Here is a 27,610-nt window from a genome sequence, read left to right as displayed (position 1 = left end):
GGACATCTAGAAATACCAGATTTATTGTGGTAATTTTTTTTTAATATAATTGAAATCTTGTATATTTCAAACAATATAGAGGTTGTACATATATTATTGTTGTTCTGTGGTTAGTGTTCATCATTCTCTAGTTGCAGTTCCTCAGATACACCAGTCTCTGTGGTTGGACCTTCTCTCGACACAAAGGGCATTGAGCCTGTGAAAACACAACATTAACATTTTCAAAGTTGAAGGGTCAGGATCAGGATCAGGGTTAGGGTCAGGGTTAGGGTTAGGGTCAGGATCAGGGTAAGGGTCAGGATCAGGATCAGGGTTAGGGTTAGGGTTAGACCTTTGTCTGCTCTGGGCAACTTCATGAGTTTAGATCCTAATGAACAAATAGGAACAATGTTCAATATTTACATTTATCGCTTCTAATTAAAAAAGTTTGGTTGGTAAAAAGCACTCATAACAAGACAATGCTGGTAAAAAAAACAGTCAGAAGGGTTACACACTACAAGAAAGCAATAAGAAAAAGATATTAGATTTGTTGTGAAGCTCAAAGGGGTCAATGTAAGACGATAAGACCCACGGCCTTTTTTCACTTTCAATTGATGCATTTCATTTAGAACACCCTGGCCAGAACGCTAAAAGTGTCAACACACTATAAAGTTGATCTGTGTTCCGTCTCTGCACAGTGACAATTTTAGGGAGGTGCAGGTTGCATTTCTGTGGCAGTTGCACATGATGCCACACAGATACAGAAGTATAACGAAGCCATTAGTCCTATATCACAGGGGTGCAATCAGGCAGGACGTCTGTACTACCAGGTAGGTGATGCTTTCACTTAGAAGGTATTAACATTTTTATCTATTGCTTAAAAGCCCTAAATGGATGAATACTTAATATCAGTTCATATTTGATGAGCACTGGTACAGTCAGTATTTAAAACTCATGCTACCCATAACTGACCTTCGTGTTGCACCACTCTGTAATACAATCCCAGCAGAATACGTGACCACAAGGGGTGGATGTTGGATTTCTGCGGCCTTCCAAGCAAAGGATGCAGCGGGAAACTCTGCAAGTGGAGTCGGGTTTATGTTGAGTACTGTAAGAAAGACAAAGGGAAAAACCATTTCAAATTGTTTTTTGTGAATGTTAAAACTTCTTTGGATGGTGTTCAGCCATCAGCAGGGCTGTATCTGACTGTGACCCTCCTAGTTCACTACCTCAGCTTCCTGGAGAACCCCAAATTCTCATTGGCTCTTTGCTTCAGTCTGTAGCTTCTGAACTGGAGGCAAACACTGATGAGCAGCTGGACCATGGACGCCATTCCTAGCAGTCTGTAACTGGTTCTGATTGGACCGTCAAAATGACTGTTCCACCCCATGACACGCAACTGGTTCGCACACACACACATTAAAGAGACTTAACACAATAACTAAAATCGATATCAAAAGGCATCCAAATTCTCTGTACAATGCAAAAAAGAAACTGAAGCTATAGGACACACATATTTTTGGTGAATCAGTCAAGCTCATGTTGTCTGTTAAGTGTTGGTTAAAATATTAGCGGTGTATTGTAATTATTCACGTATTATATATTTCACAGTTTGGAACCAAGACATGTTAGCCTTAGAGACAATTCTGATAGCTGAATAAATTCCACACATTCCAAAACATCTTATTAAATATATGAAGAGCATCTCCTTAAAACCCACCATGATACAAAAAATGTATCACTTTAGAAATAAGAGGCCTTTAGGGTTAGTTACTAAATGCTCATGGTAGACATGGAACTAGACAGATCCACCATGAGCTAAACTACATAAGAGGGCATTAGGGTTAGCGCCATCTAAAATTACTTTACTTGACAGATTATGCACATCTAAAGAAATAAAAAACAAATGCCAAAAATGTTATAGTAAAAAAGGTAATGAAAAGGCACATAGATTATATGGAACATGTATAAATCCTGTTAGGTATGGGGAGTAAACCATTTTAAACATGTATAACTCTTTGTTTACTTTTTATTGTCCAGAATTGACTGCCTAAAGTCAAATTATATATAAATACATATATCTATATCTAAAGTCATATTCAAACATAACCAGCCCACTGACAACTTGCTTAAAATGGATGCGATTCTACATTATTTCAAACTTTGTGAAATTACAGCTAAAATTCTTTGTGACAATTATAAATTATTTCATTACATTTTGTGGCAGTACAGAAGCAAATTGTCCTTAGGAGCCAAATTTATAATGAATCAGAGAACATATGAATGAATTAGAATAATTAAAAAAAATGTAACTTTAGTATAAAAAAGCCAAAAGCACATACATAAGTGATACCAGCCGTCCTCTTAGACAGATAGTAAAAGGATCCAAAGATGTAGAAAAGAGCTAGATGAAGGCGATGCAGCAGACCAAGCCTCTGCTGGAGTCTAAAGACAGTTGGGAGACAAGTTCTCCTCTGAGGATCTGACATTAGTCCCAGCACTTTCTGGATACATCTGGTCAGCCAGGACTCCAAGCTCCACCAGACAGACACCGTCTGCAGGTGTCCACGACTCTCTGGACCACCTTCAAGCTGATTCTCTAGACACACCAATACCTTCTCCAGCAGGTAAGGAAAGAAGACATGGCAAAAGATAAAGAGGCTTCTTCTGGATTGAGAGGGAATTTGACGTTTTGTGGGATCCACCTGGATAATGTGGACATATTCTTCACCCAGAGTTTGATATGCTAAAGAGAACAGACATACAAAACAGAAATAAATCACAAGCAAGAAACTAAAAAATGAACACAAAAAAGACAAAAATTAAGAATTTGGTTTTTCTGGTAATTACTACCTGAGAAAGTTGTTAAACTGAAGTATGATAGATCTGAGAACAGTTCTATCTCTCTCCTCCAGATCAGCCAAGTCTTTGAACCTAAATACAAAGTAAAGAGCAAGTTAAAGAACATAGCAACTGTTTAGGATTTCAGATTCAGCTTTTTAAATATTAACAATGCAATGTTTATGACAGTTAAACTAAACTGAATTGTCAAGATCAGGAGTCAATGTGGCCTTTACAAATATATACCTCATAACAATCTATACATCTACCAAATGTAGACTTCTGTGTGCCTCTGCAACACAAGGGGCTCAGGTTCCAAGGAGCTGTAGGGTTAGGGGGTTAGGGTTAGGTAGGGTTACGTAACCCTAATGAAGGGTTAGGGTTAGCTAACCCTAATGGAGGGTTAGAGTTAGGTAACACTAATGAAGGGTTAGGGTTAGGGTTAGGTAACCCTAATGAAGGGTTAGGGTTAGGTAACACTAATGGGTTAGGGTTAGGTAACCCTAATGGAGGGTTTGGGTTAGGGTTAGGGTTAGGGTTAGGGTTAGGTAACCCTAATGAAGGGTTAGGGTTAGGTAACACTAATGGGTTAGGGTTGGGTAACCCTAATGGAGGGTTTGGGTTAGGTAACCCTAATGAAGGGTTAGGTAACCCTAATGAAGGGTTAGGGTTAGGTAACACTAATGAAGGGTTAGGGTTAGGTAACCCTAATGGAGGGTTTGGGTTAGGTAACCCTAATGAAGGGTTAGGTAACCCTAATGAAGGGTTAGGGTTAGGTAACACTAATGAAGCACACACCAAAACGAGCACCTTGATGATGTTGGTGTGGAGTCTCAAAGTCAAGAAATCCCAGAAAAACTCAAACAGCCTCATTTACTTACCGCTGTTGACACACTTACAATTATATTTTAGCTGGAAATATTTTTAAAATTGTAGAAACTGTAAAAATTCTGAAATGTATATACTTGCAGTATAAACGCTAAACTATAATTGCAATAGTGCCAACACTGGTAATTAAACTCCCGCTCTGGAGGGAGGCCCGAGCCACCTCGACTCACCCTAACCCTCTAACCCCAACCTAACCCTCTAACCCTGACCCTCTAACCCTTACCCTAACCTAACCCTCTAACCCTCTAACCCTTACCTAACCCTCTAACCCCACCTAACCCTCTAACCCTAACCCTCTAACCCCAACCTAACCCTAACCTACCCTCTAACCCTTACCTAACCCTCTAACCCTAACCCTCTAACCCTAACCCTCTAACCCCAACCTAACCCTAACCTAACCCTCTAACCCCAACCTAACCCTCTAACCCTAACCCTCTAACCCCAACCTAACCCTAACCTAACCCTCTAACCCTAACCTAACCCTCTAACCCCAACCTAACCATCTAACCCTAACCCTCTAACCCTAACCCTCTAACCCTAACCCTCTAACCCTTACCTAACCCTCTAACCCTTACCTAACCCTCTAACCCCAACCTAACCATCTAACCCTAACCCTAGCCCACCATCACGCAGATGAAACTCATTTTGGCTGCCTGTCTCATGCTTCTTGTTCTTTTGGACACGACTTAAAGTTCTTGACCATAGATGAGGGTAGAAAGGGAGACTGCCCAGTAAATTGAGAGCTTTGCCTTTTAGATCAGCTCCTTCTTTACCACAAAAGACTGTCACAAGGACCACATTACTGGAGGCCTCTTCACAATAATACAATTTTACTGTCAAATGTACTCCAATTATATATATATTTTATGAGTCTTCTCCGAAAACACAAACTAACATCCAGAACACACAGAGCACAACAGGACTGAGACAAATGTCACATATCCTTGGAGCAAGATCGCAGGTTGGAGCTTTTTAAACTTCTTTCATCTTGAATAAGGGACTACAAGACAGAAGCCAGAAAATCAACATTTAAAAACTGAGATGAGTCAGAATAGATGGATGGTTCTACTGCAGGTTGACCTTTGTTAGATTCCTGAGCAGATGGGTAGTAAATAAAACAGTACGACCACAACTACGAGCTGATGAAGACAGTTACACTCTTAATGGTAACAGACAATACTGTATATTATATTTGCATCTAAAGGAAAGGAGGCTTTGCTACTAAAGCTGCTGCCCCACGATCCGGGCCCAGACAGGTAGGATACAGGACAAAGGTTGGATAGAGGCCACAGTTCATTTGTACTACTGTACTTTTCAGTTTAGTAAAGTGGTAGGGTTGAAATTGTATTGCCTGTGTTTCTGGAGCTTTTAGGCACGACCTGGGTCAGTTGCATTCGTTCTGCAAACATCATAGTAGCAAGAAATATTGGAGCTTCAAGAAAAACATTGAGGGACAAGAAGGAACTCTGCTGAACAATCCCTGATCAATCTGGCTTCACTCCTAATTTCCACTGTGCATGCAGATATGTGAAAGAGGCCTAACTATAATGCTGTGTAAATGCAGTGTCAAGGAAGAATAACAAAATGTAGAAAAGCATATGTAGATTAAAACATTTATCTTTGGGATCATTTACCAGTTTTGTATTATCTTTATTTGAATTTTCTACAGCACACAGTAGATTCAAAACCATTTCTAACTACACCAGATTTAAGAAGTAAAAGGATGCAGAAAAGAACACTGTACTAAACTTATAAACGACGTAACAAATGATAATATTCTTATGCTGTAAGGTTAAGTGCTCTGATAGTGTCTCAGACTCACCAGCGACAGATTGGAAAGCTTCGTTTACATTGTTCTTAATGAGACTTCGATAATGTTCATCCTTTTGACTTGAACGGACAAGTTGCGCCTGGTTTGCTGGAATGAGGGACATCAGAAATGTCTCCAGATGATAAAATTAGATAATCAATTCTGTATAAACTCAGGAAAACGAATTGTAAACGGATACTAAACTAAGCTAGCGCGTCCTTTCAGAACACTTCCTGGAGTTCGTCTCGCCTCTTCTCTTCTTCTACGTTTGTTTTTGTTGCATCTAGTTGAAACGTTTACAGCGCCACCTAGCGACTGGAAATATGCACGTGTCAGATAATTTTTCTGCCTTTGGGCGTGATGCAGGGTAGAAAAACAATACTACGCTCAATTACATTCACAGCTAATTCCATTATCTTTTATGTTGTTGACTTTTCCATATCACCCTTTTTTTATGAGAACATTTAAATTCACATCCTCACCTTAACAATGCTGACTTAATTTAGGACTTATTTAGACTTTCGGGGCAGTGGTAGCTCAGTCTGTTGAGAACTGGTCTGAGAAGCAGAGGATTCTTAGTTTGAGCCCCAGTGCAGACAAAACATGTTCTGGTAGTAGGGGAAGGTGCCAGGGCACTTCCAAGGTACCATTAAGCAAGGTACCAAACCCACAAATGCTTATATAGGGCCCTGCGATGAACTAGCAAGTCATCCAGGAGTGCACCCGCCGTTGTCCATTGTGTACCCTTCCCATGACCCCCATAGGAATAAAGAGGTTAAGAAGACAAGCGAAAACTTCTTTCGATTAACAATCATGAATTTGAATATTTGTTTATCAATGTTTACATACATATATTTTCAATCATTTCGTGAATTTCCCCGATGTGGGATAAATAAAGTTTATCCTTATCCTTCAATCCAATTTTCCAATAAAGTTTAACAAACAAGTTGTATTCAAAAATTCTAAGGTTAACAGTCAAACACCAAGGTGGTTAGAATTTCTTACCGGCCTTGACTTTATTTTAATGAGCTGCCCCTTTAACAAATGCTGCAATGTGGTCCACAGTGCAAGTTGCTACAAGGCAAGGGTGTGTGTGAGGAGGGTAACTCATTCAAAGCTGTGCTGTGATGAGCATGAAAAGCTGCTAAACCAGTTTCTTTGTGTTCTCAACATGGCTCACCAAGACAACCAGGTGTGTTACAATGTCCCATTATTAGCTCACTTGTGTCTTTTTCATCGCACCCGTTATATCGACCCTTGGACAGTGTCTATTACCATGTACCGGTTATCTTCACTTTTTGTAAGGGCAGGAATGGATTTTTGTCTTCCTTTAATCTGAAAATGAAGAGCTACATGTTTGCAAAAGTGGAGGATGTCGGAGGAAAGACGAAGCAGTGCATGGACTGGAGAAAATGAAATGAGTCTCTGATTTTATCAGGTAGGGGACACATTTTGCATGGTTATAAATAATACATGCTTTATAAACTGCTGCTGTAAACAGCTGAAAAAAGTTTCAGCATTCAAAGACATCAGCACCAACATCAGCTGATAATATTAGGAGATCAGAGCATCTGCACATTGTGAGAGTCCTGACCTTGATTGTTCATCATTAGTCAAAATCTCTAGAAATGTACCTGGGGCCGAGTGTAACATGGATGATAATCAAAATAAACCAATAACAGCACTTAGATACAGAGTACAGATTATGGTTTGAACAATGCATGACTGAGACTAATGAATGGAAAGGACACATTACTTCCTATTTCACTCATAGTAGCCTCATGGCACAGGTGGCAAAAGCTCTAAGAAACAAAAGAGAAACAATTTTCACGACAAAGTTTTTGAGTGGTGTCTCTTCGTTACCCTGCTATTGGTGGAAATCCACATTTGATTCTACTCTACATTTGAAGGCCTGATCATGTCAGGAAAGATCACAATAGAACAGTTGCCGTGGAAACCAATTAGGCATATCCCAACTTAAAGTCAAAGTATGAACACAACCAGGCTATTGGTTGTAACACACGAGTGTGATCACGACATACAGTCTGGATGTACGCTTTGTGTTTATGCTAACAAGTTACACTTCTAAAAACCCTCTATAGGAACATTTTGGTGCCAGATTTTATATATATATATATATATATATATATTATATATATATATATTTTTTTTTTTTTTTTATAATGTCCTTTCTTTAGTAGGGTTAGGGTTTCAGTTCATTCTTTAATCAGTACTTCAGACCCAGTACTTCAGGTAAAGTGAAAAAAGTCCCGTCTGCTCAGAAAAGTTAGATCATTTACTTACATCTTAAAAAAAAAAAAAAACCTTTTTAATATGGAAGTATGATATCCAAAAAAAACAATATTACATAACATGGATTTTTGTGGGAAACCATTACTCTTATTACTAACCCTGACTACATGAATACCGATATAATCTAAAATCATTATTTTACTACATTTTAGGTATGACTCACAGAAAAACCCGAGAATCAGTAGAAACAGAACCAGTAGTCAACTGTACTGGAATTAAGATGGATGTGAAATACACAATCTAAGATTTTCAGGAGAAATTCCTGACAACAGTGTGGATCAGTGTAAACTGTAGGAGTAGGTTCTTGTGACTGTCTTTAATCAGAAATATCAGAGTTGATTTGAGTGGGGAGCATATTAATTCAAACCAACATGTTCACCTGTGTAAAAGGTCAATTTCAGTAAAACTAAATCAATAGACAATTATGAGACTAATTCTGTTACAAGGACCAGTACACGAGGGTGGATCCCAGAATGCAGACAGGATGCAGGAAGTCTCAATATTAACTATATTTACAAAGTGCGACCCAAAAACGTGCAATGGTGAATCATGTGCAGAAACCCAACTTGAACCAGTTCTCTTCAATGGAGGGGACGTAGAGTCCTCGGAAGGAGAAAAGACACAAGATTAATCCTGGAAAAACTGGAATAACAAGAAGTAAAATCTAGGGACGCTCAATTACAAACAACACAGACGAAACGATCTGACACTGATGGGCTGCTGTTGGCTGCTAAAAAAGGCTACCAATCAAACGGATTAGCTGCAGGTGATGCAGCAGATGCTCAGGAACCACTGGGCCAATGTACGGGCCAGATAAGAATGTTGTGCTCAGTCTGTCCTGGTCTAGTGTGGGTTGACTTTTTAAGGGATCTTCACATATCTGCTCTGGTTGTAACCCATGGGCAGGGATCCTGGGCCTGTGGAGAAACTCTTGTAGCGTGTTCAGTTCATCTTGGAGGAAGGATGACACATTTTTACCAAAGTCTGCCAGTCCTCTGTGGTCTTGGATGGTTATTAGTCTACAATATATGTTCCTAAGATTGAAGCTCCTCCACTCCTAATCATCTGATTTATAAGTGCTAGTGTGAGATTTGCATTTAGCTTTGATTTATCCAGGGTTTCAGGTTTGGGAATCTCCGTATGGTTACCCAATGTCTGATGTCATGCATGCATTTGCCAATGTCTGAGGTTGATTGGTGGTTTCATGTAGGGCAGCTGATGTGCTGGGTTAGGGCTGGGGTTGGTGCTCCTTTGGTTAGGGTTAGGGCTGGGGTTAGGGTTAGGGTTAGGGTTGGGGTTAGGGTTAGGGCTCGGGCTAGGGTTAGGGATAGGGTTAGGGTTAGGGCTGGGGTTAGGGATAGGGTTAGGGCTGGGGTTAGTGTTAGGGATAGGGTTAGGGTTAGGGTTGGTGCTCCTTTGGCAGGGTTAGGGATAGGGTTAGGGATGGGTTAGTGTTAGTGTTAGGGTTAGGGTTAGGGTTGGTGCTCCTTTGGCAGGGTTAGGGTTAGGGTTAGGGCTGGGGTTAGGGATAGGGTTAGGGCTGGGGTTAGGGATAGGGTTAGGGCTGGGGTTAGTGTTAGGGTTGGTGCTCCTTTGGCAGGGATAGGGTTAGGGATGGGATAGGGTTAGGGTTGGGGTTGGTGCTCCTTTGGCAGGGTTAGGGTTGGGGCTGTGGTTAGGGCTGGGGTTGGGGTTGGTGCTCCTTTGGCAGGGTTAGGGCTGGGGTTAGGGTTAGGGCTGGGGTTGGGTTAGGGCTGGGGTTAGGGTTAGGGCTGGGGTTGGGTTGGGTTAGGGCTGGGGTTAGGGTTAGGGCTGGGGTTGGGGTTAGGGCTGGGTTAGGGTTAGGGTTAGAGTTAGGGTTAGGGTTAGATTAAGGAGTTAGGGTTAGGGTTAGGGTTAGGGGGTTAGAGTTAGGGTTAGGTTAGGGTTAGAGTTCGAGTTAGAGTTAGAGTTAGGGTTAGAGTTAAGGTTAGGGTTAGGGTTAGGGTTAGAGTTAGAGTTAGTGCTCCTTTGGCAGGGCTCAAGTTGGCTTTGTTAAAATGCTCATCCTCCATGGAACATTCTTCATCTAAGGCTCAGACTTTCTCATGAATATAAAAATGGGCAAAATGAGTCAGATGTCCGTTGAAATTCATGTCAGGACATGCAACAAAGAAGCAGCCACAACTGTCCTATCTTTTTGTTTTGGCAGCATTTCCTAGACAATTAATTAATGGAAAAAGATGCTGTTTATAGGGAAGTATATCTAAGTAATGAATATGGTGCAGTTTTCAAAGGACTGAATGGGTCATGGTATGAATGGTACTGAAAACACAGCAGAACACGTATCTTCTGCTTGATATTGCTCTTTGATCATCTCCTTTTGAATAACGGAATGAACAAGTGACTGAGTGAATGAATGAATGGAACTCTTTCACATTCCTGGAAACTTACATACACATGTTGGTGATGACATGCTCAGACGTGTAGCCCAGAAACATTTCTCAAAATGTCCTACACACAACGTGCACGAACATTTCTTATGACTTATGTCTCAAAAGGAATCTTTAAGAAAATTACAATTATGCAAACAGGACATTGAGTCAAAATGTATTTTTATTAGGGAATATTTAGATGTTTTTTTGGTGTGTGATGGTTTGTGATACATGCAGTTATGTCAATGTCATACAAGTTTCTTTGATCAATTAGTATTTTTAAGGTTAGCAAATGGAGAAGCAGAATAAGCACTTTTATTATTTTTTTGGCAGTTAAATATTGATGTTGGAGTAAAAGTTTTCCTTTATAACATTTTGAAGCAACCATAAAATCATAAATCATGTGTTGTTTTGAGGTCTAACAGAGATTCAACTGGTTATAAAAGAACTGGAAAATACCTCTCCGATGAGAGTCAAAACCTCGACCAGTTGACTTTCTGCTCGACTGAAGACAAACTAGAAGGAATGCACCTTCATGGAGAACCTCTTGTGATGTTTCTTTTGTTTTTCTTTCCTCAGGTTTGCCTCTGATATATTATTTCCCTTCACTGCTTCACATCTTGGTCCATTTGCAACAGGAGTGCTTCAATTTTACGAGGTGAAGGCCTTCTCCAGTATTATATTCTAATTTTGATTATTCCACTTCTACCAGCAACTTTTGGATGATTTTTGAGACTAAAATATATATTTTTGAAACTACATAATATTAAAAGCATTACACTAGAGCTCATATCATACAGACATTGTGTTGCTGGGGTGATTTCTTCTTTGTGGATTCTGTGGCTGGATGCTGATGGACCCCCCAGCCTGTCGCTGAAGTCACTGAGCGGCGTGATGAGCAAAGGCAGCTCCTTAATAAACGCCACCGGCGGACGCTGCAGACATTTCCTGTCAGCAAGTGTCCTTAATGTTGGTAAGTGATCTTAATTAAACCTTGTTGGGATTGTTAGTGAAGGTTTGGTTTTTTGTTTGTTCATTTTTTTAAAATCTGACATTACTGTGTTATTGTTGAAATTAAAAACTCACATAAACACAGGAAGAGGTTTTTTCCATTTTTTTCTAATATAGCTCCAGAATAACTGACTCTGAATAACTAACCCTAACTAACCCTAACCCTAACCCAACCTGCACTCTCCAAATACATATATGTATGTCATTATTGGAAAATAATTAGAAAAGTTGAAATTTATTTAGAAATGGCTGTGAGGTTGACAAAAAAAAGGTCCGAGGGTTTTTCTTTTTTCTGTTTCCTGTTTCTCATTTACTTTGAACAGTTCTGTTCTTATTCCCTGATGGTTAGCATTCCAGAGGTCCGGTGAAAATGGTGGCTCAGTTCAGGAAGGCAGAAGTGATTAGTGGCAAAGGATCTTCGTTAAGAGTATCGCTGCTAAATCCTTTGTAATCAAAACATCATTGAAGAGTTTTCTTAAACTTCTTTGCAATGAATATCACTGCATGATAATAACACATTTACATGGGCCATTTACCACTCTGAATTAAATATGCAGTTTTGAAGAGGTGTGTTTGGATTTAAAGATTGGGAATTAATATTAAGAAGGTCAGGATGGAAAGAGTTCCAGAACCTGGGAACAGAGTAGCTGAAGAATTTGATCCTCATGATACTGAGATGGGCAGAAGGAACCGAGAAGGCGAATCTAAGAGAACAGACTGGAATAGAATGTGAAGAAGATTGGACCGGGACAGAGAGGTGAGCTCCAGTTTAATTAATGTAATGTGAATAGTTTGGACTGGAAAAGTGTGAATTGATTGACAAATAGAGGTGGGTGTCGTTGCTGAACCAGTGGAAGTTATCAGGCACTATTGGCAAGGGGGGAAGGTGTATCATAAAGAACGTGGGACAGAGCTCTGGGGCAGCCTGTGGTGAATGGGGACAGGTTGGATTTAAATAATGGGGGTATTAACAGATTCTATCAGTTGGACCTGGCTGATGTCCCCTGGCTCGAATGACTGAATGCAGGCAAGAGGAATGGTAACAATTAATCCAGCTAATTTTGCAGTTATTTACCCAACTGATGTGAAGATTGTCAACTTGAAACCAGGTATGGACCGAGATCAGGACTGTGTGGCAGAATTTGTGAATAAAAATAATTTGCTAAAATTAAAATTAATGGTTGGTTAAAATGAATTGGTTCTATGTGGCTAGCACAAAGGACCAGTGTATCTCCAACTAGACAATCAAATCAAAATCAAATCAAATCAATCTTTATTTATACAGCGTCTTATACAATCAAAATTGTTTCAAGGCGCTTTCCAGAATCCCAGCAGGGCCTGAACCCCAACAAGCAACAGTGGCAGGAAAAACTCCCCTTTAACAGGAAGAAACCTTGAGCAGGACCAGGCTCATGTAGGGGGACCCTCCTGCTGATGGGGGGGGGGGGGTAGAGAGGGAGGAGAGGAGAGGAGAGGAGAGGAGAGGAGAGGAGAGGAGAGGAGAGGAGAGGAGAGGAGAGGGAGAAGGAGAGGGAGAGGAGAGGAGAGGAGAGGAGAGGAGAGGGAGAGGGAGAAGGCCTCTGAGGACCTTGTAGGTCAAAAGAAGGGTTTTAAAAATTATTCTAAATTTAACGGGCAGCCAATGAAGCGACGCCAGTACAGGAGTAATGTGATCTCTTTTGTCAATACTTTGGACACCCTGATAATAAAGAGTTACAGTAGTCCAGCCTGGAAGTAACAAATGCACTAACTTTTCAACTGCATCATGCCGCGTCAGCAGCTTCCTGATCTTTGTGATGTTCCTCAGGTGAAAAAAGGCACTTCTAGAGACTAATTTAATGTGTGAGTTGAAGGAGAGATTTTGATCAAAAGTTACTCCTAGATTCCTCACAGAGAGACTAGATGTTAATGAGATACCATCTAGAGTGATCATGTGATCTAATCTATCCCTGAGAGGTTCAGGACCAAACACCATGACCTCAGTTTTTCCTGGGTTAAGGAGGAGGACATTTGAAGAAATCCAGGACTTTATGTCTTTAAGACAGGTCTGGAGCTTCACTAACTTCTCTGTCTCCTCTGGTTTCATGGATAAATAAAGCTGAGTGTCATCAGCATAACAATGAACATTTATCCCATGCTGCCGAATAATGTTCCCTAAGGGAAGCATGTACAATGTGAAGAGGATTGGTCCAAGTCCAGAACCTTGTGGAACTCCATGGCTAACCCTACTGTATGAGGAGGGAACACCATGGACATGAGCAAACTGGTATCTATCAGATAAGTATGATCTAAACCAGTCTAGTGCTGTCCCTTTAATCCCAATCACATGTTCCAGTCTCTGTAACAGGATGCTGTGATCAACTGGATCAAAAGCAGCACTGAGGTCCAGCAGAACCAGCATAGAGACCAGTCCATGATTGGAAGCTATGAGAAGATCATTAGCGACTTTAAGAAGTGCTGTTTCTGAGCTGTGATGAGCTCTAAAGCCTGACTGAAACATCTCAAACAGGCTGTTCCTCTGCAGGTGCTCCAGTAACTAAGTCACCACCACCTTCTCTAGAACTTTAGAGATAAAAGGAAGGTTGGATATTGGCCTATAATTTGCTAATACGTCAGGATCCAGTGATGGTTTTTTAAGCAACGGCTTAATCACTGCCACCTTGTAGGACCGGGGTCCATAACCTGACACTAAAGAACCATTGATCAAGTCCAGGACAGAACTGCCTATCAATGGTAGAACATCCTTCAACAGGTGTGTTGGGATGGGATCTAAAAGACACGTGGTGGTCTTGGATTTATGAATTCGCGATGACGCCTCAGAAAGATATATAGGGCTGAAGGAGTTTAAGGGCTCGTTGGAGAACCTGTATGTTCCCACAGTCGGCACATCTGGTGATGGTCCAGTTGTTGGGATGGCCTGGTTAGCTTTCTCTCTGATAGCTAGAACTTTATCAGTGAAGAAGCTCATGAAGTCTTCACCACTAAGGGAAGAAGGGATACGTGGATCTAAAACACTGTGACTCTTGGTTAATTTGGCCACAGTGCTGAAAAGAAACCTGGGGTTGCTCTTATTTTCCTCAATCAAAGAAGAAAAATAAGCTGTTCTGGTCTGACAGGAGTGAGTTCTGAGGGAACACTGACACATGTTCTACCTCAACACCATAAGTCAGAACTAGATCTAGGGTGTGGTTGAAGTTATGAGTTGGTTGGTTTATCTGCTGGAGGAAACCATCTGACTCAAGTAATGAAATGAAGCCATTTCTAAAGCTGTCATTTATAACGTCCATATGGATATTAAAGTCTCCAATGATAATGACTTTGTCCGTTCTAAGGACCAAGTCAGATAAGAAATCAGAGAACTCAGACAGGAACTCTGAATGTGGCCCAGCAGGGGGCCGATATACTACTACAAACAGAAGTGGCTTTTCTGTCCTCCAGTTCAGATGAGTGATGCCAAGAGTCAGGCTTTCAAATGAACTGAAGCTATGTTTTGGTCTGAGATTAATTAATAACTTGGAGTGATAGATTGCTGCCACTCCCCCTCCTCGACCAGTAACACGAGGAATATGATAATTCAGATGGGTAGGAGGAGTAGATTCATTTAAGCTCACATACTCCTCCTCCTGAAACCAGGTCTCAGTAAGACAGAATACATCAATGTGATGATCCGCTATCAGGTCGTGCACTAACAGGGATTTACACAAAAGAGATCTAATATTTAACAGTCCACACTTAATTGTGATATTAGTTTCTCCAACTTGTGCTTTAGTATTAATTTTAATAAGATTTTGGTGATTGACCGCTCCCCTGCTCTGTGCTTGGTGAACTTTTAACCGTGGAACAGAGACTACCTCTATAGTGTTAAATATGTTATTGTTGGTGGATGAGGGTTCTAAGGAAGCAGCAGAGAGGTGTGTAAGACTACAGCTCTGCATCCTGGTCTGGACCCTGGATTGTCAGGTCACTTTGGGTCTAATAAAATTAGCCAAATTACTAGAAATGAGCGAGGCACCATCCCGTGTGGGCTGGACACCGTCTCTCCTAATCAGACCAGGTTTTCCCCAAAAAGTGCTCCAATTGTCTATAAAGGCCACCTGGTTATCGGGGCACCACCGTGACAGCCAGCGACGGAGCGACAACATGTGGCTAAACATCTCATCGCTGGCCAGATTGGGGAGGGGACCAGAGAATGCTACGGAGTCCCACATCGTTTTCGCGTAGTTGCACACCGACTCTGTTAATTTTGGTGACCTCCGACTGACAAAGCCGGGTGTAGTTGGCTCCGACGTGAATAATAACTTTACCAAATTTACATTTACGTCTCGCCAGCAGCTTTAAATTTGCTTCTATGTCGCCCGCTCTGGCCCCCGGAATGCACCTAACTGTGGTCGCTGGAGTCGGCTTCACGTAGCGCAAAACAGAGTCGCCAATTACCAGGGTCGGTTTCCCAGCGGGTGTGTCGCCGAGTGGGGAAAAGCGGTTAGCCACAGGAAGCGGGTGGTGGGGCAGCATGGGCCTTTGGTTTGGGCTACGCTTCCTACGAAAACACTGGAGAGTCATGTAGAACACAGAGGACAATCTGGCAGGAGGCAGCGTAGGGCAGGGAACTAAAAGGGCTCCTGATTACTGATTGGCCCCAGGTGCACAGAGTGAGCGAGGACACATGGGCGGGTTCGCCCACAGCTGTGACACTCATGTTCACACAATGGGATGAATTCCAGCTCATAAGTTATTTCTTATGGAAGAAACAATTCTTTTTATATATCTGTTGTGCAGAATTTCATAAAATGTCACAGGCAGTTGCTAGAGAATGATTCCTACAGAATGTTCACGACAATTTAATCTGCAAACTGTAGAAAAACACTCCTTCAGGTTAGGGTTAGCACAGAATAGCATGTCAAGACAGCCTCCTCAACTGCCTTCCCAGTTGCCTTGTTGAACCCTAGACTATGAGAGAAGAGAAAGCTCTGACACAGCTGCGATCAAAGTCAAGATTTATATTTTACATGAGAATATGATACGATAATGATATCATATAATAATGATATCTTTAGCATGTGTATTATTCACACACAGCTGGTGTTCATGGCAACCACATAGCACAGGGGGTGGGGGGTGGGTTGGAGTGAGCAAAATTAGGTTAGCAAGCACATAGGAGAGTAGTGGAGAACGAGAGAGAGACGGAGGTAGGGTGAGCTACCACGTCTCTTCCCATGAGCTGCTTTAACGATTCAGCATCAGCAGAATGGCGCTGCTCCCTCAGAGATTCAGTATGTAACATTTTTACTGCTTATATATGCTGCTGTTTATTACAAATCCAATATTATTTAATTGAGGAGTTTTGGTTTTACACTGCTGCTGGTTCTGTTGATTTGTTCTGTGGTTTTAATTGGAGGTTAGATGGCGTTTCACATGTGATAAGATAAATGTATTGATTACAGATGAAATTGTCTTGCTGACTACGACGGACACCAGGTCACTGTTTGAAGTATTTATTTATTATGTGGATAGATTTTGTTGAAAGAATTCACACATTATTTAAATTCTAGAAATTGCATTTAATTAACATCCATGAAGGCACTTTAAAATACTGTTGAACCAAAAACCTCTCAGGTTACCATTCCCGTCATTATTTGGTCTCCTGCATTGATCGATTGGTTTCTTCATTGAACAACATTTGACTCGATTTGAGTGTCGAATTCTGATATCCTGAATAAAGATTCTTTATCTGACTTTCATGAATGTCACAATTATCTTTGAATCCCAAGTACAGGTCATAATGAAGAAGTTAATGTACTCTAGGTTTATTTTACAATTGACAAAATGGAAAATCATTTGATAAAATTTCTGAATAATGAAGCTCTCTGGATAAACATTCAAGTTATGAGTTTTTACTATATGCTATATGCTAACCCTAACCCTAACCCTAGAAAGTTAATCTGACTGATCTCATTTGTAGACCCTTGAACTGGGTCAGGAGAAACCAAAAAACTTTAATGGAAAAAGAAAAAACCTGAAGGAGAGCCACAGATGAGAGATCCCTCTCTGTGGGTGGACAGATGTGCAACCAATATATAGAAAACATCGTTATCTCATTTTGTCTGAGGCCAGCCGAGAGTCATAGTCTCTCCAGCAACACCCACCCACTCTGGGTCTTCCTTGGGGCCTCTTCTGAGCAGGACATGCCGGGAACACCTTCCTAGGGGGCATCTGAAACTAGTGCCCAAGCCACCTCAGCTGGCTCCTTCTGATGTGGAGGAATAAGTGAGTTTCCCAACCTCTCTCTTAGGGAGCTCAATGCCATCCTGGGGAGGAACCTCATTCCGGCTGCTTGTATCTGCAATCTTCTCAATTTGGTCACTACCCCTAACCCTACCCAATGTTCTTGACCATAGCTGAGAGTGAAAGAGAGGACTGACCAGTAAATTGAGAGCTTTGCTTTTTGACTCGACTCTTCCTTGACCACAACAGTCCCGTACACCGAGTGCAGTACAGTGGAGGCTGCGCTGATTCGCTTGTCAATCTCACACTACATCTTTCACTGACTTGTGAACAAGACCCCAAGAGACTTGATCTCTCCACCTCCACTTGAGGCAGGACCCCAACCCTGAGATGGAAAGCCAGTGCATGGGCCCTGCTGCATCTTCAGATGTCCTCAAATAGAGCTCTGGGCCACTGTACTTTGAGAATCAGCAAGAATAGAGAACACAAGAAAGGATCTGGCAGTAATATCCACATTTAAATGTATAGATACATTTTAAAGGTTGCGGAGGGGGAGAGAGAGGTGCACGGTCATTATAGGAGCAACCAGCCGTCTGAGCTCATTGCAGCATAGCTGAGAACATTTCTACACTCACTTTAACCATAAGCATTGTCAAAAAGCAAGTTTTTAAGTCTAATTTTAAACACTGACACTGTATCTGCCTCCCAGATCCAGACTGGGACCTGGTTTCAGAGAGCTGGGGCTTGATAGAAGTCTTTGACTACTTTTGGAAACCCTAGGAACTACAAGTAAGCTTGTGCTTTGAGAGCATATAGAGTTATAAGTTCACTTAAATAGGAGGGTACAAGACCACAGACAGTCTCATATGTGAGGAGGAGGATTTTCTAAATTTTACAGTGAGCCAGGGAGCCACTTTTACAGGGTATAGATCCAATACTGGATTAATGTGATCTTGTTTTCCCTGAGCAGCAACATTGGAGACCAGCTGTAGAGCCTTTACAGTCTGATAGAGGTGAAATACGTTTATCCAGCCTGGAAGAAATAAATACAAGGACTGATGTTTCTGCATCACATTGCCGAAATTGTACCGGTGATAAAAGGCAAATCTTGAAATGTGCTTAATGTGGGTGTCAATGATGGAGTAAAACACCTTAGAAATGTGAAATGGAAGCATGTGTTGCCTTGCTTTATCCAGCTGTACACATCTTTAGTTCATGCCTCTGAAATACAGACAAAAATATCAGAATCAAAAAGTGGTCTTCTCACTTAAAGCTTTTTTTTATGTCGTTTCAGTTTGACATTGCATTTACGTTTCCTATATGCATTAAGGGCCACAATACATATCAGCTTTGTCTCTCCCTGCTTTCTACAGTTTGCGTGTCGGTTTTTCTCCTTCTCACCATAACTCACATCTCTCTCGCTCTCTCTCTCACACACACACACACACACACACACACACACAAATATATACAGTATGTATGCACACATATATATCTTATTGGTGTTGTCACTGCATCAGTGACCTTAAACACCCCCCCCACACATCCAGCCCATCTTATAGAACTGGAGCTGCAGTGTTGTCCTTCTGCACATTTGATTTGAAGCAAAAAGAGGATTAATAATAGAACACCTATTATGTGGTCCACATATGTCAATATTGAAGTATAAAAGCACTCTGGGAGCCCTCACAGGATACAAAGAACCAAAATGATGTTAAATATTGAAGAGTAGAAAGGGGCTATGTTGATGCAGCGTGAGGTAGGAGCAACATCGGTCATAGTGAGGAAACACTTTGATTCTATATTCATCCGATCTCCACCTGATGTTTAATACTTTCTGTTCTAAATGTTGGGTTCTTTAACTGATATCTGTTTTTTCATCCATCAATTTACAACTGACTTCCTGTTTATTTTTCTTAGTCTGCAAACAGCCCAAAATAAGTTTCTCCAAAAGCCTTTTATGATCACTAGTCTTCAGAGCTGACCAGTAGTCTCATCATGCATGTGGAACCAACATGTGAAAATTAAAATCAAATCATAGCATCTTTTGTGGGGCGGGCCGAGGAGAGGTGGGGCAGGCCCAGACGGGGCAGGCGAGGAGAGGCGGGCTGAGGAGAGGCGGGCCGAGGAGAGGCGGGGCGGGCCCAGGCAGGGCGGGCCGAGGAGAGGCGGGCCGAGGAAGGGCGGAAAGAGGCGAAGTGGGCCGAGGAGAGGCGGGGCGGGCCCAGGCGGGGCAGGCCGAGGAGAGGCGGGCCGAGGAAGGGCGGAAAGAGGCGAAGCGGGCCGAGGAGAGGCGGGGCGGGCCAGGCAGGGCGGGCCGAGGAGAGGCGGGCCGAGGAAGGGCGGAAAGAGGCGAAGTGGGCCGAGGAGAGGCGGGGCGGGCGAGGAGAGGCGGGGCGGGCCCAGGCGGGGCAGGCCGAGGAGAGGCGGGCCGAGGAGAGGGGGCCGAGGAAGGGCGGAAAGAGGCGAAGCGGGCCGAGGAGAGGCGGGGCGGCCCAGGCGGGGCAGGCCGAGGAGAGGCGGGCTGAGGAGAGGCGGGGCGGGCCGAGGAGAGGCGGGGCGGGCCGAGGAGAGGCGGGGCGGGCCCAGGCAGGGCGGGCCGAGGAGAGAGGCGGGGCGGGCCGAGGAGAGGCGGGCCGAGGAGAGGCGGGCCGAGGAAGGGCGGAAAGAGGCGAAGTGGGCCGAGGAGAGGCGGGGCGGGCGAGGAGAGGCGGGCTGAGGCGGGGCGGAAAGAGTGGAGCAGGGGCAGGTAGAGTGGAGCAGGGGCAGGGAGAGTGGAGCAGGGGCAGGGTCGGTGGAGCAGGGGCAGGTAGAGTGGACCAGGGGCAGGTAGAGTGGAGCAGGGGCAGGGTCGGTGGAACAGGGGCAGGTAGAGTGGAGCAGGGGCAGGGAGAGTGGAGCAGGGGCAGGGAGAGTGGAGCAGGGGCAGGTAGAGTAGAGCAGGGGCAGGTAGAGTGGAGCAGGGGCAGGGAGAGTGGAGCAGGGGCAGGGAGAGTGGAGCAGGGGCAGGTAGAGTAGAGCAGGGGCAGGTAGAGTGGAGCAGGGGCAGGGAGAGTGGAGCAGGGGCAGGGAGAGTGGAGCAGGGGCAGGGTCAGTGGAGCAGGGGCAGGGTCAGTGGAGCAGGGGCAGGGAGAGTGGAGCAGGGGCAGGGAGAGTGGAGCAGGGGCAGGGAGAGTGGAGCAGGGGCAGGGTCAGTGGAGCAGGGGCAGGGAGAGTGGAGCAGGGGCAGGGAGAGTGGAGCAGGGGCAGGGGCAGGGAGAGTGGAGCAGGGGCAGGGTCAGTGGAGCAGGGGCAGGGAGTTCAATTTAAAAATCTGTTTTCACTTTGATATGAAAAAAATGCTGTTTAGTAAATTATATTGACCACAATTTTATGTATAAAACTGGAAACATCCCAGAGGTGAACACTTTTTTATAGATTTTTGGATGTACAGGTCATCAGTTTGCCTCAGTGATGAAATAATTCAAATAATTTATCAACTGATGTGTGCAATGAGGCATAAATACACACTTTATAGGAAAGGGTGTGATGTGGTAACACCACCCCTACATTCTACCCCAACACACACACACACACACACACACAACACACACACACACACCACACACACACACACACACACACACACACACACACACACACACACACACACAGGCAGAGAACAGTACTTCACAGTACTCAGGTCTGATCCTGTGAGTATTAAATACTCCCTGGGTGGGAGAACATTTTCATCAGTTTCTGCAGCGTTAGATTCAGATTAAATCATACGCATGGTCAAAGAATTCCATCATGCTCTCTTTGTTAATAAATCAGTGCTGAACATATTTTCAATTTAACTACTCACATATGAGAACGTATAGATCAAAACAGGTCACATATTCTTTCACTCTGACAGATCAAAGATCATTAAAATGACAACATTAATTCATCACAATACTTAAAAAATAGGATTTTGAATTATTCTTCACATTTTTTTGGAAAACAAACACATATGACTTTCTGAGTTTGAGAATAGATAAATGTTATGTTTGACTGGAATGGCGGCGCCGCTGTTAGCATGCTCACTGCAGGCCTGAAGGGTGTGAGTGTTTTTTCTATTGTGACTTTCTGTGGTGTGTGTGTGTGTGTGTGTGTGTGTGTGTGTGTGTGTGTGGTGTGTGTGTGTGGTGTGTGTGTGTGTGTGATGTGTGTGTGTGTGTTTGTGTGTGTGTTTGTGGTCTTGGTGCTGATTTGGGGACGGGGTCCACAGTCCAAACACATTAAAATTAGCTTGATCAGAGACTCTAACTACTATTTTCCAGACGCCGTGGACTTTTAAGCTTTTTTGTCAGACTCAACCAGTAGGAAGGGTCCACAGCTGCCTCCATCCTGGAGCTGTGGTGGCCCACCGTAGGATGGCTCTTTTAAGTTTGGTGAGATGTCACCCCGTCATCATCATCATCATCATCATCATCATCTTTTGTCATGCAAAACTGCATTTCTTTGTCAAACAAGATCAAAAGTAACTTTTGTGAAGTTTTAGAAAGATGCAATTGTAAGAGGCATTCAGCTCGAAGTGAGAAAGGCAGATGGGTGGAGGGGAGCTCTCCAGATCCAGATAAAACAATAAGTCAGGTATACAGGTGAACCAGCTCTCCAGATCCAGATAAAACAATAAGTCAGGTATACAGGTGAACCAGCTCTCCAGATCCAGATAAAACAATAAGTCAGGTATACAGGTGAACCAGCTCTCCAGATCCAGATAAAACAATAAGTCAGGTATACAGGTGAACCAGCTCTCCAGATCCAGATAAAACAATAAGTCAGGTATACAGGCAAACATACATATACAGGTAACAACAAATATTGATGAAATAGGTGTATTTCTTGGGCTGTTTATCATATTCCAGAGGATTCATCTTGTCCTCCTTTTCTTCCTGTGACCTTCTCGTCTGATGGCTCAGACCATCCGTGTGTGACTGCTCAATGTTCTCAGCAGGGAATTGGTGAATAAAACATGATGATGCTCTTTGTGAATCACAGCAAGCAGCTTTGTTTCATGTTTTTTTTCCACATCTTGACGTTCTTTCCCGCTCCTTTTTATCACATTCCTTTCACCTCCTTCCTTTAGTTGCATCTCTCTCATTTTCTCTTTCTCTCTCTCTCATGTGTTGTCTCAGGTGATCAACGCACACACACACACACACACACACACACACACCAAAAGCAGCGTGGTTGACTGAACTGAGCATGCTCATAAAGCCCCCTCCCCCTGTACAGTAACAGAGAGGGAGAAGAAACCAGAAGATGAAGATGTTAAAGTGAGGGAAGATGGATATTCTTGATTAGCTAATTCAACGAGAGAGACACCAAAAAAGCTGAACAGAAGGACAGTTCTTTTATGATGCTGATGATGATGAGGATGAAGATGAGGATGATGAAACATGCAGAGGATGAAACGTTTGTGACGGTGAAACTCCTCCAGATAGTTGTTGGGTTGAATCCATCCATCTGCTAGCAGCACACGGAAGTCCTCTAATGGAAGATATTCGTAGTTTGAGTCCAGAACAAGGTAAGATCCATCAACTGTACATGATCAATACTTTATGGAGAAGTAGAAGAGCGGAGATGAAGTGTGTGTTTAGCTCCATTAGATATAATGGTCAATTTCTGGATTTAAATATCTGTGACCCTTAAATTATTGACAATGGTTCATAGCAGAATTTAGGGTAGTCACATGGTAGGCCGCGTGCCAACAGGCAGAGACGGAATTAAATGGCAAGGAGGGGGAAGATCTCCCTGTAAGAACGGCTCATCAGCTCCTCCTCCTGTTCGCACCGGTGGTCCCTGAAGCCTGGTAACCATAGAGCGGATCATTAGTGTGAGATGGTGCAGGCTGGTGGGAGCGGCTCCAGTGGAGCAGCAGCTTTCATCAGAGCTCCACAGAAAAGCTGCTCTGGTGCTCTGAGAACTGTGGCACCATCCGCATCACCATCACGCTCGTGAAAGCTCTGGCTTTGTTGTCTCAGGCAGCTTTTATGCACTTCATCTTCAGTTTCTAAATTTTTAGTTTAATTGTTGTTGTCATTATTTATTTTGACCAGTGTAGAGTTTTGTTTTTAATTTATTTGGATTATAAATACATGAATTAATAATTATTAATAAAAAGTTGTATTTGTTCATAGTCTATAATGCTGTGTGTGTGTGTCTGTGTGTCTGTGTGTGTGTGTGTTCTATTGCCCATTATGAGGACCAGAATATGCGTGTCATTGGCAATGTATGCTCCTCATAACTGAAAAGATGGACTTCATTTTAAACTTCAGATTAGAATTGTGTTAAGGTTAGGGTTAGGGTTAGGGTTAGGAGTTAAGGAGGGGAGGAGAGGAGGGGAGGAGAGGAGGGGAGGAGAGGAGGGGAGGAGAGGGGGGGGGGCACAGAGCACAGAAACACACTATATTGAACAAGCCACTGGCTGAATGGGTGATATCAAAGAGCTGATATTAAATATAACCCAGAAATGAAATTACTTGAACAAACTCTTGTAGCCAAATCAGCCAGTTTTGTCTTCAACTATTCGATGGTCTTGTTTGAAACAACGGTTTTTAGCTTTTAATAGCTGCCAACTCCTTTCTATGGTACCAAAGTTGAATCTTTAGATAACAGAGAACGTTTGTACTGAATAAATAAACTTCATATTGTCAGATATGATGAGTGCATATGGAAGTATGGAAGTATGGAAGTATATCTTGGTGAAGAAGCTGTGGATAAAATCAGCGACAAGTTTCTAACTGCAGACCTGCAACCGGACAGTTCTAAAGAACCACGGTTCAGATTCATGTCAGAAATATGGTGACTTATTTCAACCAATGTGGAAACAGATCCTCTCGGTGTACAGTTGACTGGGTGTGCATTAGAATTGTTTGGAGGACATGATTATCTCACATGCTCAATGCTGAATGTTAAATGAAAATTAACCAGAGGAATGAATGAATGAATTAACATTTAACTGCATACTATATGTTAATTTCATTTCATTAGACACACTACTACAGTGTGTTTGACGCAACTGAAATGTGCTGTTTAGGAAGGTGTAAAAAAGCCAGGTGCATCATGGGAAGCAGTCTAATATAGCAGGTTAAGACGGTCCTGGAACTTAAACTATCATCAGTCTTTAAACTGTTTAGCTTAACAAAATGATTGTGACCGTATTTATATATGCATGTATATCTAATTTACAAGTCTGTTTCCGTGTGAGCTGTCTGCGTCGTTTCTAGTGGAAACAAGCGGTACAGGTGAACATGCGCATGCGCGCTCCGCCCTGTGGCCGATATCTGGTGTTTCTGACGGTTTTTAGCCGTTTAAATCTGTGCTAATCCACGAAGGGATTTATTTGATCAGGTTCAATGGTGCTGACTTTTCATCAGTCCACTCTTTCGTGGAGTGTCCATGAAAAAAGTTCCGATATTCTCATTTATGCCACATGGTCCAAAGTGCGCAAAGGTTTCTATAAATTGAAGAATCAAGGGTCCGACTCTCCGAGAGTTCGATGTAAAAACGCCACAAGTGACGGTGAGTCCGTTCATTAGATTCCGTGTCTTTCCACTCTTAACTAGTGTGTGTCCCCATCTGTCTGCTGCGCACATGTGCGTGCTTGTGCACTGATTATTGATTATTACTGACGGGGACAGGGACCAGTAACCCTGCCCCTGACCCTGCCCCTGACCCTGACCCTGCCCCTGACCCTGCCTTGTTTTAGCGTGACTGTCTCGTGACGTATAATGACGTTTTATGCTTTTCAGTCGAAATTACATTTTATCTTCACAGAATATTCGCTACATTAGTTTGACTAGATGAATGAAGATAGTGATTAAAGTATTTCTCTGAGTTAATATTAGCACCCTTAACACTAAGCAGGAGTTTGTCTTCATCTACGGTCTCTTAGTGTACTGGAATTAAGCTCTCTTTAATCCTTAAAGTGCCCTGCTGAGGATCGGTGGTTTTTCCACATTAAAGCTTCTCAGCTGCCCAATTTTTTCATATGATGGTGATGTTGACCTTTAACCCCCTAACCCTGCATTGGTTTTAGAACCTTCTGACAGTCCCTTTTCCTGTGAATGGTCTGTAGACTAGATGTGCTGAGCATTTCCTGACCTTCTGAAGGGGGACAGCCTGTTGGAGCTTTAGCTCAGCAGTATCTTCTCCAGGTCTTCATCACTGGCTGCCCTCCATTCTATCTGTTGTTTTTTGTCTGTCGCTGCATTTCCTGTTTGGCAAATCTCTTGGAGAAGGATTACTGTCAAGGATTTGGGATTTGGAGCTGGCCGACACATGTTGCACAGTTTCTGTCGGTCTTGTTTCCTCCCACTGCTTCTCTGTTAGGGAAGGAACACAGAAACGGTGGCACCCAATGAAGACGAGATCTTTCTGCGTGTTGAGATGGACCCATTTTAAAGGGATGCTGGAGCAAACAGATTTAATGTAGCATTAATATGATAGATGTTGAAGGGCTTCAGAGAGATTTTTTTTAAATTTTCCAAAAGTATGTTCCCTCTTTTTTTGAAGAAAATCTAATGTTTTTATTTTTTCAAACATAAATCCAAAATTTGCTTTGAACACCATTTAAAGATAGGTCAGCTTTTAAAAGTGTAATGTCAGTTCTAATGAAGAAGAGCTTTTTCTCCATGGGTCCGGCGTCTTCCCCCCTCATCTGTACTAGCGGCGCCGCTACCAGAGACGTGCCGGCACCTCTGGCCAAAGGAGCCTTCTCTGCAGAGGAGGACATGGACAAAACCAAGGAACATGAGAGTCAGAAGCCAGCAGCTGTATCCTCCATTGTGGACGAGTTCTTCTGGATCGGCAGCAGTATTGTGGCCTTCTCAAAATGGCGACTTGGGTACACGGGTAGGTTTTAGCCTGGGCTGCATTAGTCTGAGGAGTTATGGTAGAAAATGACTGTAAATTCACTGGGCAGAAGCACGGTGTAACATTATTCTGCCCTATTCTTTCCTAGTTTTCCCTAAATTTTATAGATGAGAACTAGAATAATTACATCTGGTATTGCCATGACTCCTTTGGGACTGTCAGTTGGCAGGGTGAGGGTGCGGGTGAGGGTTAGGTTTAGGGTGAGGGTTAGGGTTAGGGTGAGGGTTAGGTGAGGGGTGAGGGTGAGGGTTAGGGTGAGGGTGCGGGTGAGGGTAGGGTGAGGGTTAGGGTTAGGGTGCGGGTGAGGGTTAGGGTGAGGGTTAGGGTGAGGGTGAGGGTTAGGGTGAGGGTGAGGGGTGAGGGTGCGGGTGAGGGTTAGGGTGAGGGTGAGGGTTAGGGTGCGGGTGAGGGTTAGGGTAGGGTGAGGGTTAGGGTGCGGGTGAGGGTGAGGTTAGGGTGAGGGTGCGGGTGAGGGTTAGGTTTAGGGTGAGGGTTAGGGTCAGGGTGAGGGTAGGGTGAGGGTTAGGGTGCGGGTGAGGGTGAGGGTTAGGGTGAGGGTTAGGGTGAGGTTAGGGGTGAGGGTAGGGTGCGGGTGAGGGTGAGGGTTAGGGTGAGGGTGAGGGTTAGGGTGAGGGTGAGGGTGAGGGTTAGGGTGAGGGCTAGGGTGCGGGTTAGGGTGAGGGTGAGGGTTAGGGTAGGGTGAGGGTGAGGGTTAGGGTGAGGGTAGGGTGAGGGCTAGGGTGAGGGTTAGGGTGCGGGTGAGGGTGGGGTTAGGGTGAGGGTGAGGGTGAGGGTTAGGTGAGGGTGAGGTTTAGGGTGAGGGTTAGGGTCAGGGTGAGGGTTAGGGTGCGGGTGAGGGTGCGGGTTAGGGTGAGGGTGAGGGTTAGGGTGCGGGTGAGGGTGAGGTTAGGGTGAGGGTTAGGGTGAGGGTGAGGGTGAGGGTTAGGGTGCGGGTGAGGGTTAGGGTGAGGGTGAGGGTTAGGGTGCGGGTGAGGGTGAGGTGAGGGTTAGGGTGAGGGTGAGGGTTAGGGTGAGGGTGAGGGTGAGGGTTAGGGTTAGGGTGAGGGTGAGGGTTAGGGTGAGGGTGAGGGTTAGGGTGCGGGTGAGGGTTAGGGTTAGGGTGAGGGTTAGGGTGCGGGTGAGGGTGCGGGTGAGGGTGAGGGCGGTTGAATTCCCTCAGCATGTGTCTGCTGATCAGTTAGACATGATGTCATCAGATGTTATCAGATGT

The 27,610-nt window shown here is 43.6% G+C and overlaps 2 protein-coding genes across 11 annotated transcripts in view; one reads left to right on the top strand and one right to left on the bottom strand.

Annotated features, from left to right (window-relative positions):
* Nucleotides 1-20: 20 nt before the first annotated feature.
* Nucleotides 21-5,786, bottom strand: pex10 (peroxisomal biogenesis factor 10). Of its 2 annotated transcripts, XM_057040051.1 has the most exons (7): nucleotides 5,531-5,786; nucleotides 2,833-2,913; nucleotides 2,685-2,725; nucleotides 2,322-2,594; nucleotides 1,209-1,378; nucleotides 952-1,087; nucleotides 21-196 (listed from the first exon to the last, which is right to left on the bottom strand). In XM_057040051.1, exons 1-7 carry the CDS (start codon nucleotides 5,640-5,642, stop codon nucleotides 128-130), a joined length of 882 nt encoding a protein of 293 aa, XP_056896031.1. In that variant the 5' UTR covers nucleotides 5,643-5,786; the 3' UTR covers nucleotides 21-127. The 2 variants fall into 2 exon arrangements, with proteins under 2 accessions (XP_056896031.1, XP_056896030.1); XM_057040050.1 differs by having other exon boundaries at nucleotides 2,322-2,725.
* Nucleotides 5,787-6,652: 866 nt separating this feature from the next.
* The window catches only part of plch2a (phospholipase C, eta 2a), a 51,721-nt gene continuing 30,763 nt past the window's right edge, over nucleotides 6,653-27,610 (top strand). Inside the window, exons 1-3 of one of the 9 annotated variants that reach the window (XM_057040043.1) lie at nucleotides 6,653-6,956; nucleotides 10,825-10,903; nucleotides 11,112-11,218. In XM_057040043.1, coding sequence (XP_056896023.1) covers nucleotides 11,140-11,218 — 79 coding nt within the window. In that variant the 5' untranslated portion in view covers nucleotides 6,653-6,956; nucleotides 10,825-10,903; nucleotides 11,112-11,139. Of the gene's footprint in view, nucleotides 6,957-10,824; nucleotides 10,904-11,045; nucleotides 11,219-16,425; nucleotides 16,527-22,069; nucleotides 23,030-24,623; nucleotides 25,027-25,215; nucleotides 26,359-27,610 lie in introns of those variants that run through there. The other 8 variants (XM_057040044.1, XM_057040046.1, XM_057040045.1 and 5 more) reach the window with 8 other exon arrangements.

This window comes from Takifugu flavidus, chromosome 8 (assembly GCF_003711565.1).
Source record: "Takifugu flavidus isolate HTHZ2018 chromosome 8, ASM371156v2, whole genome shotgun sequence".
Classification (NCBI taxonomy): domain Eukaryota; kingdom Metazoa; phylum Chordata; class Actinopteri; order Tetraodontiformes; family Tetraodontidae; genus Takifugu; species Takifugu flavidus.
The sequence above is the reverse complement of the archived record's forward strand: the minus strand, read 5'-3'. Positions and strand labels throughout refer to the sequence as shown.

Coding starts and splice junctions, on each gene's coding strand:
- pex10 (XM_057040050.1), bottom strand. CDS start 5,642: ATGTCCCTCATTCCAGCAAACCAGGCGCAACTTGTCCGTTCAAGTCAA. Junction 1,088..1,208: donor GGGTTCTCCAGGAAGCTGAG/GTAGTGAACTAG, acceptor TCTTTCTTACAG/TACTCAACATAAACCCGACT. Junction 197..951: donor CAGAGTGGTGCAACACGAAG/GTCAGTTATGGG, acceptor GTGTTTTCACAG/GCTCAATGCCCTTTGTGTCG.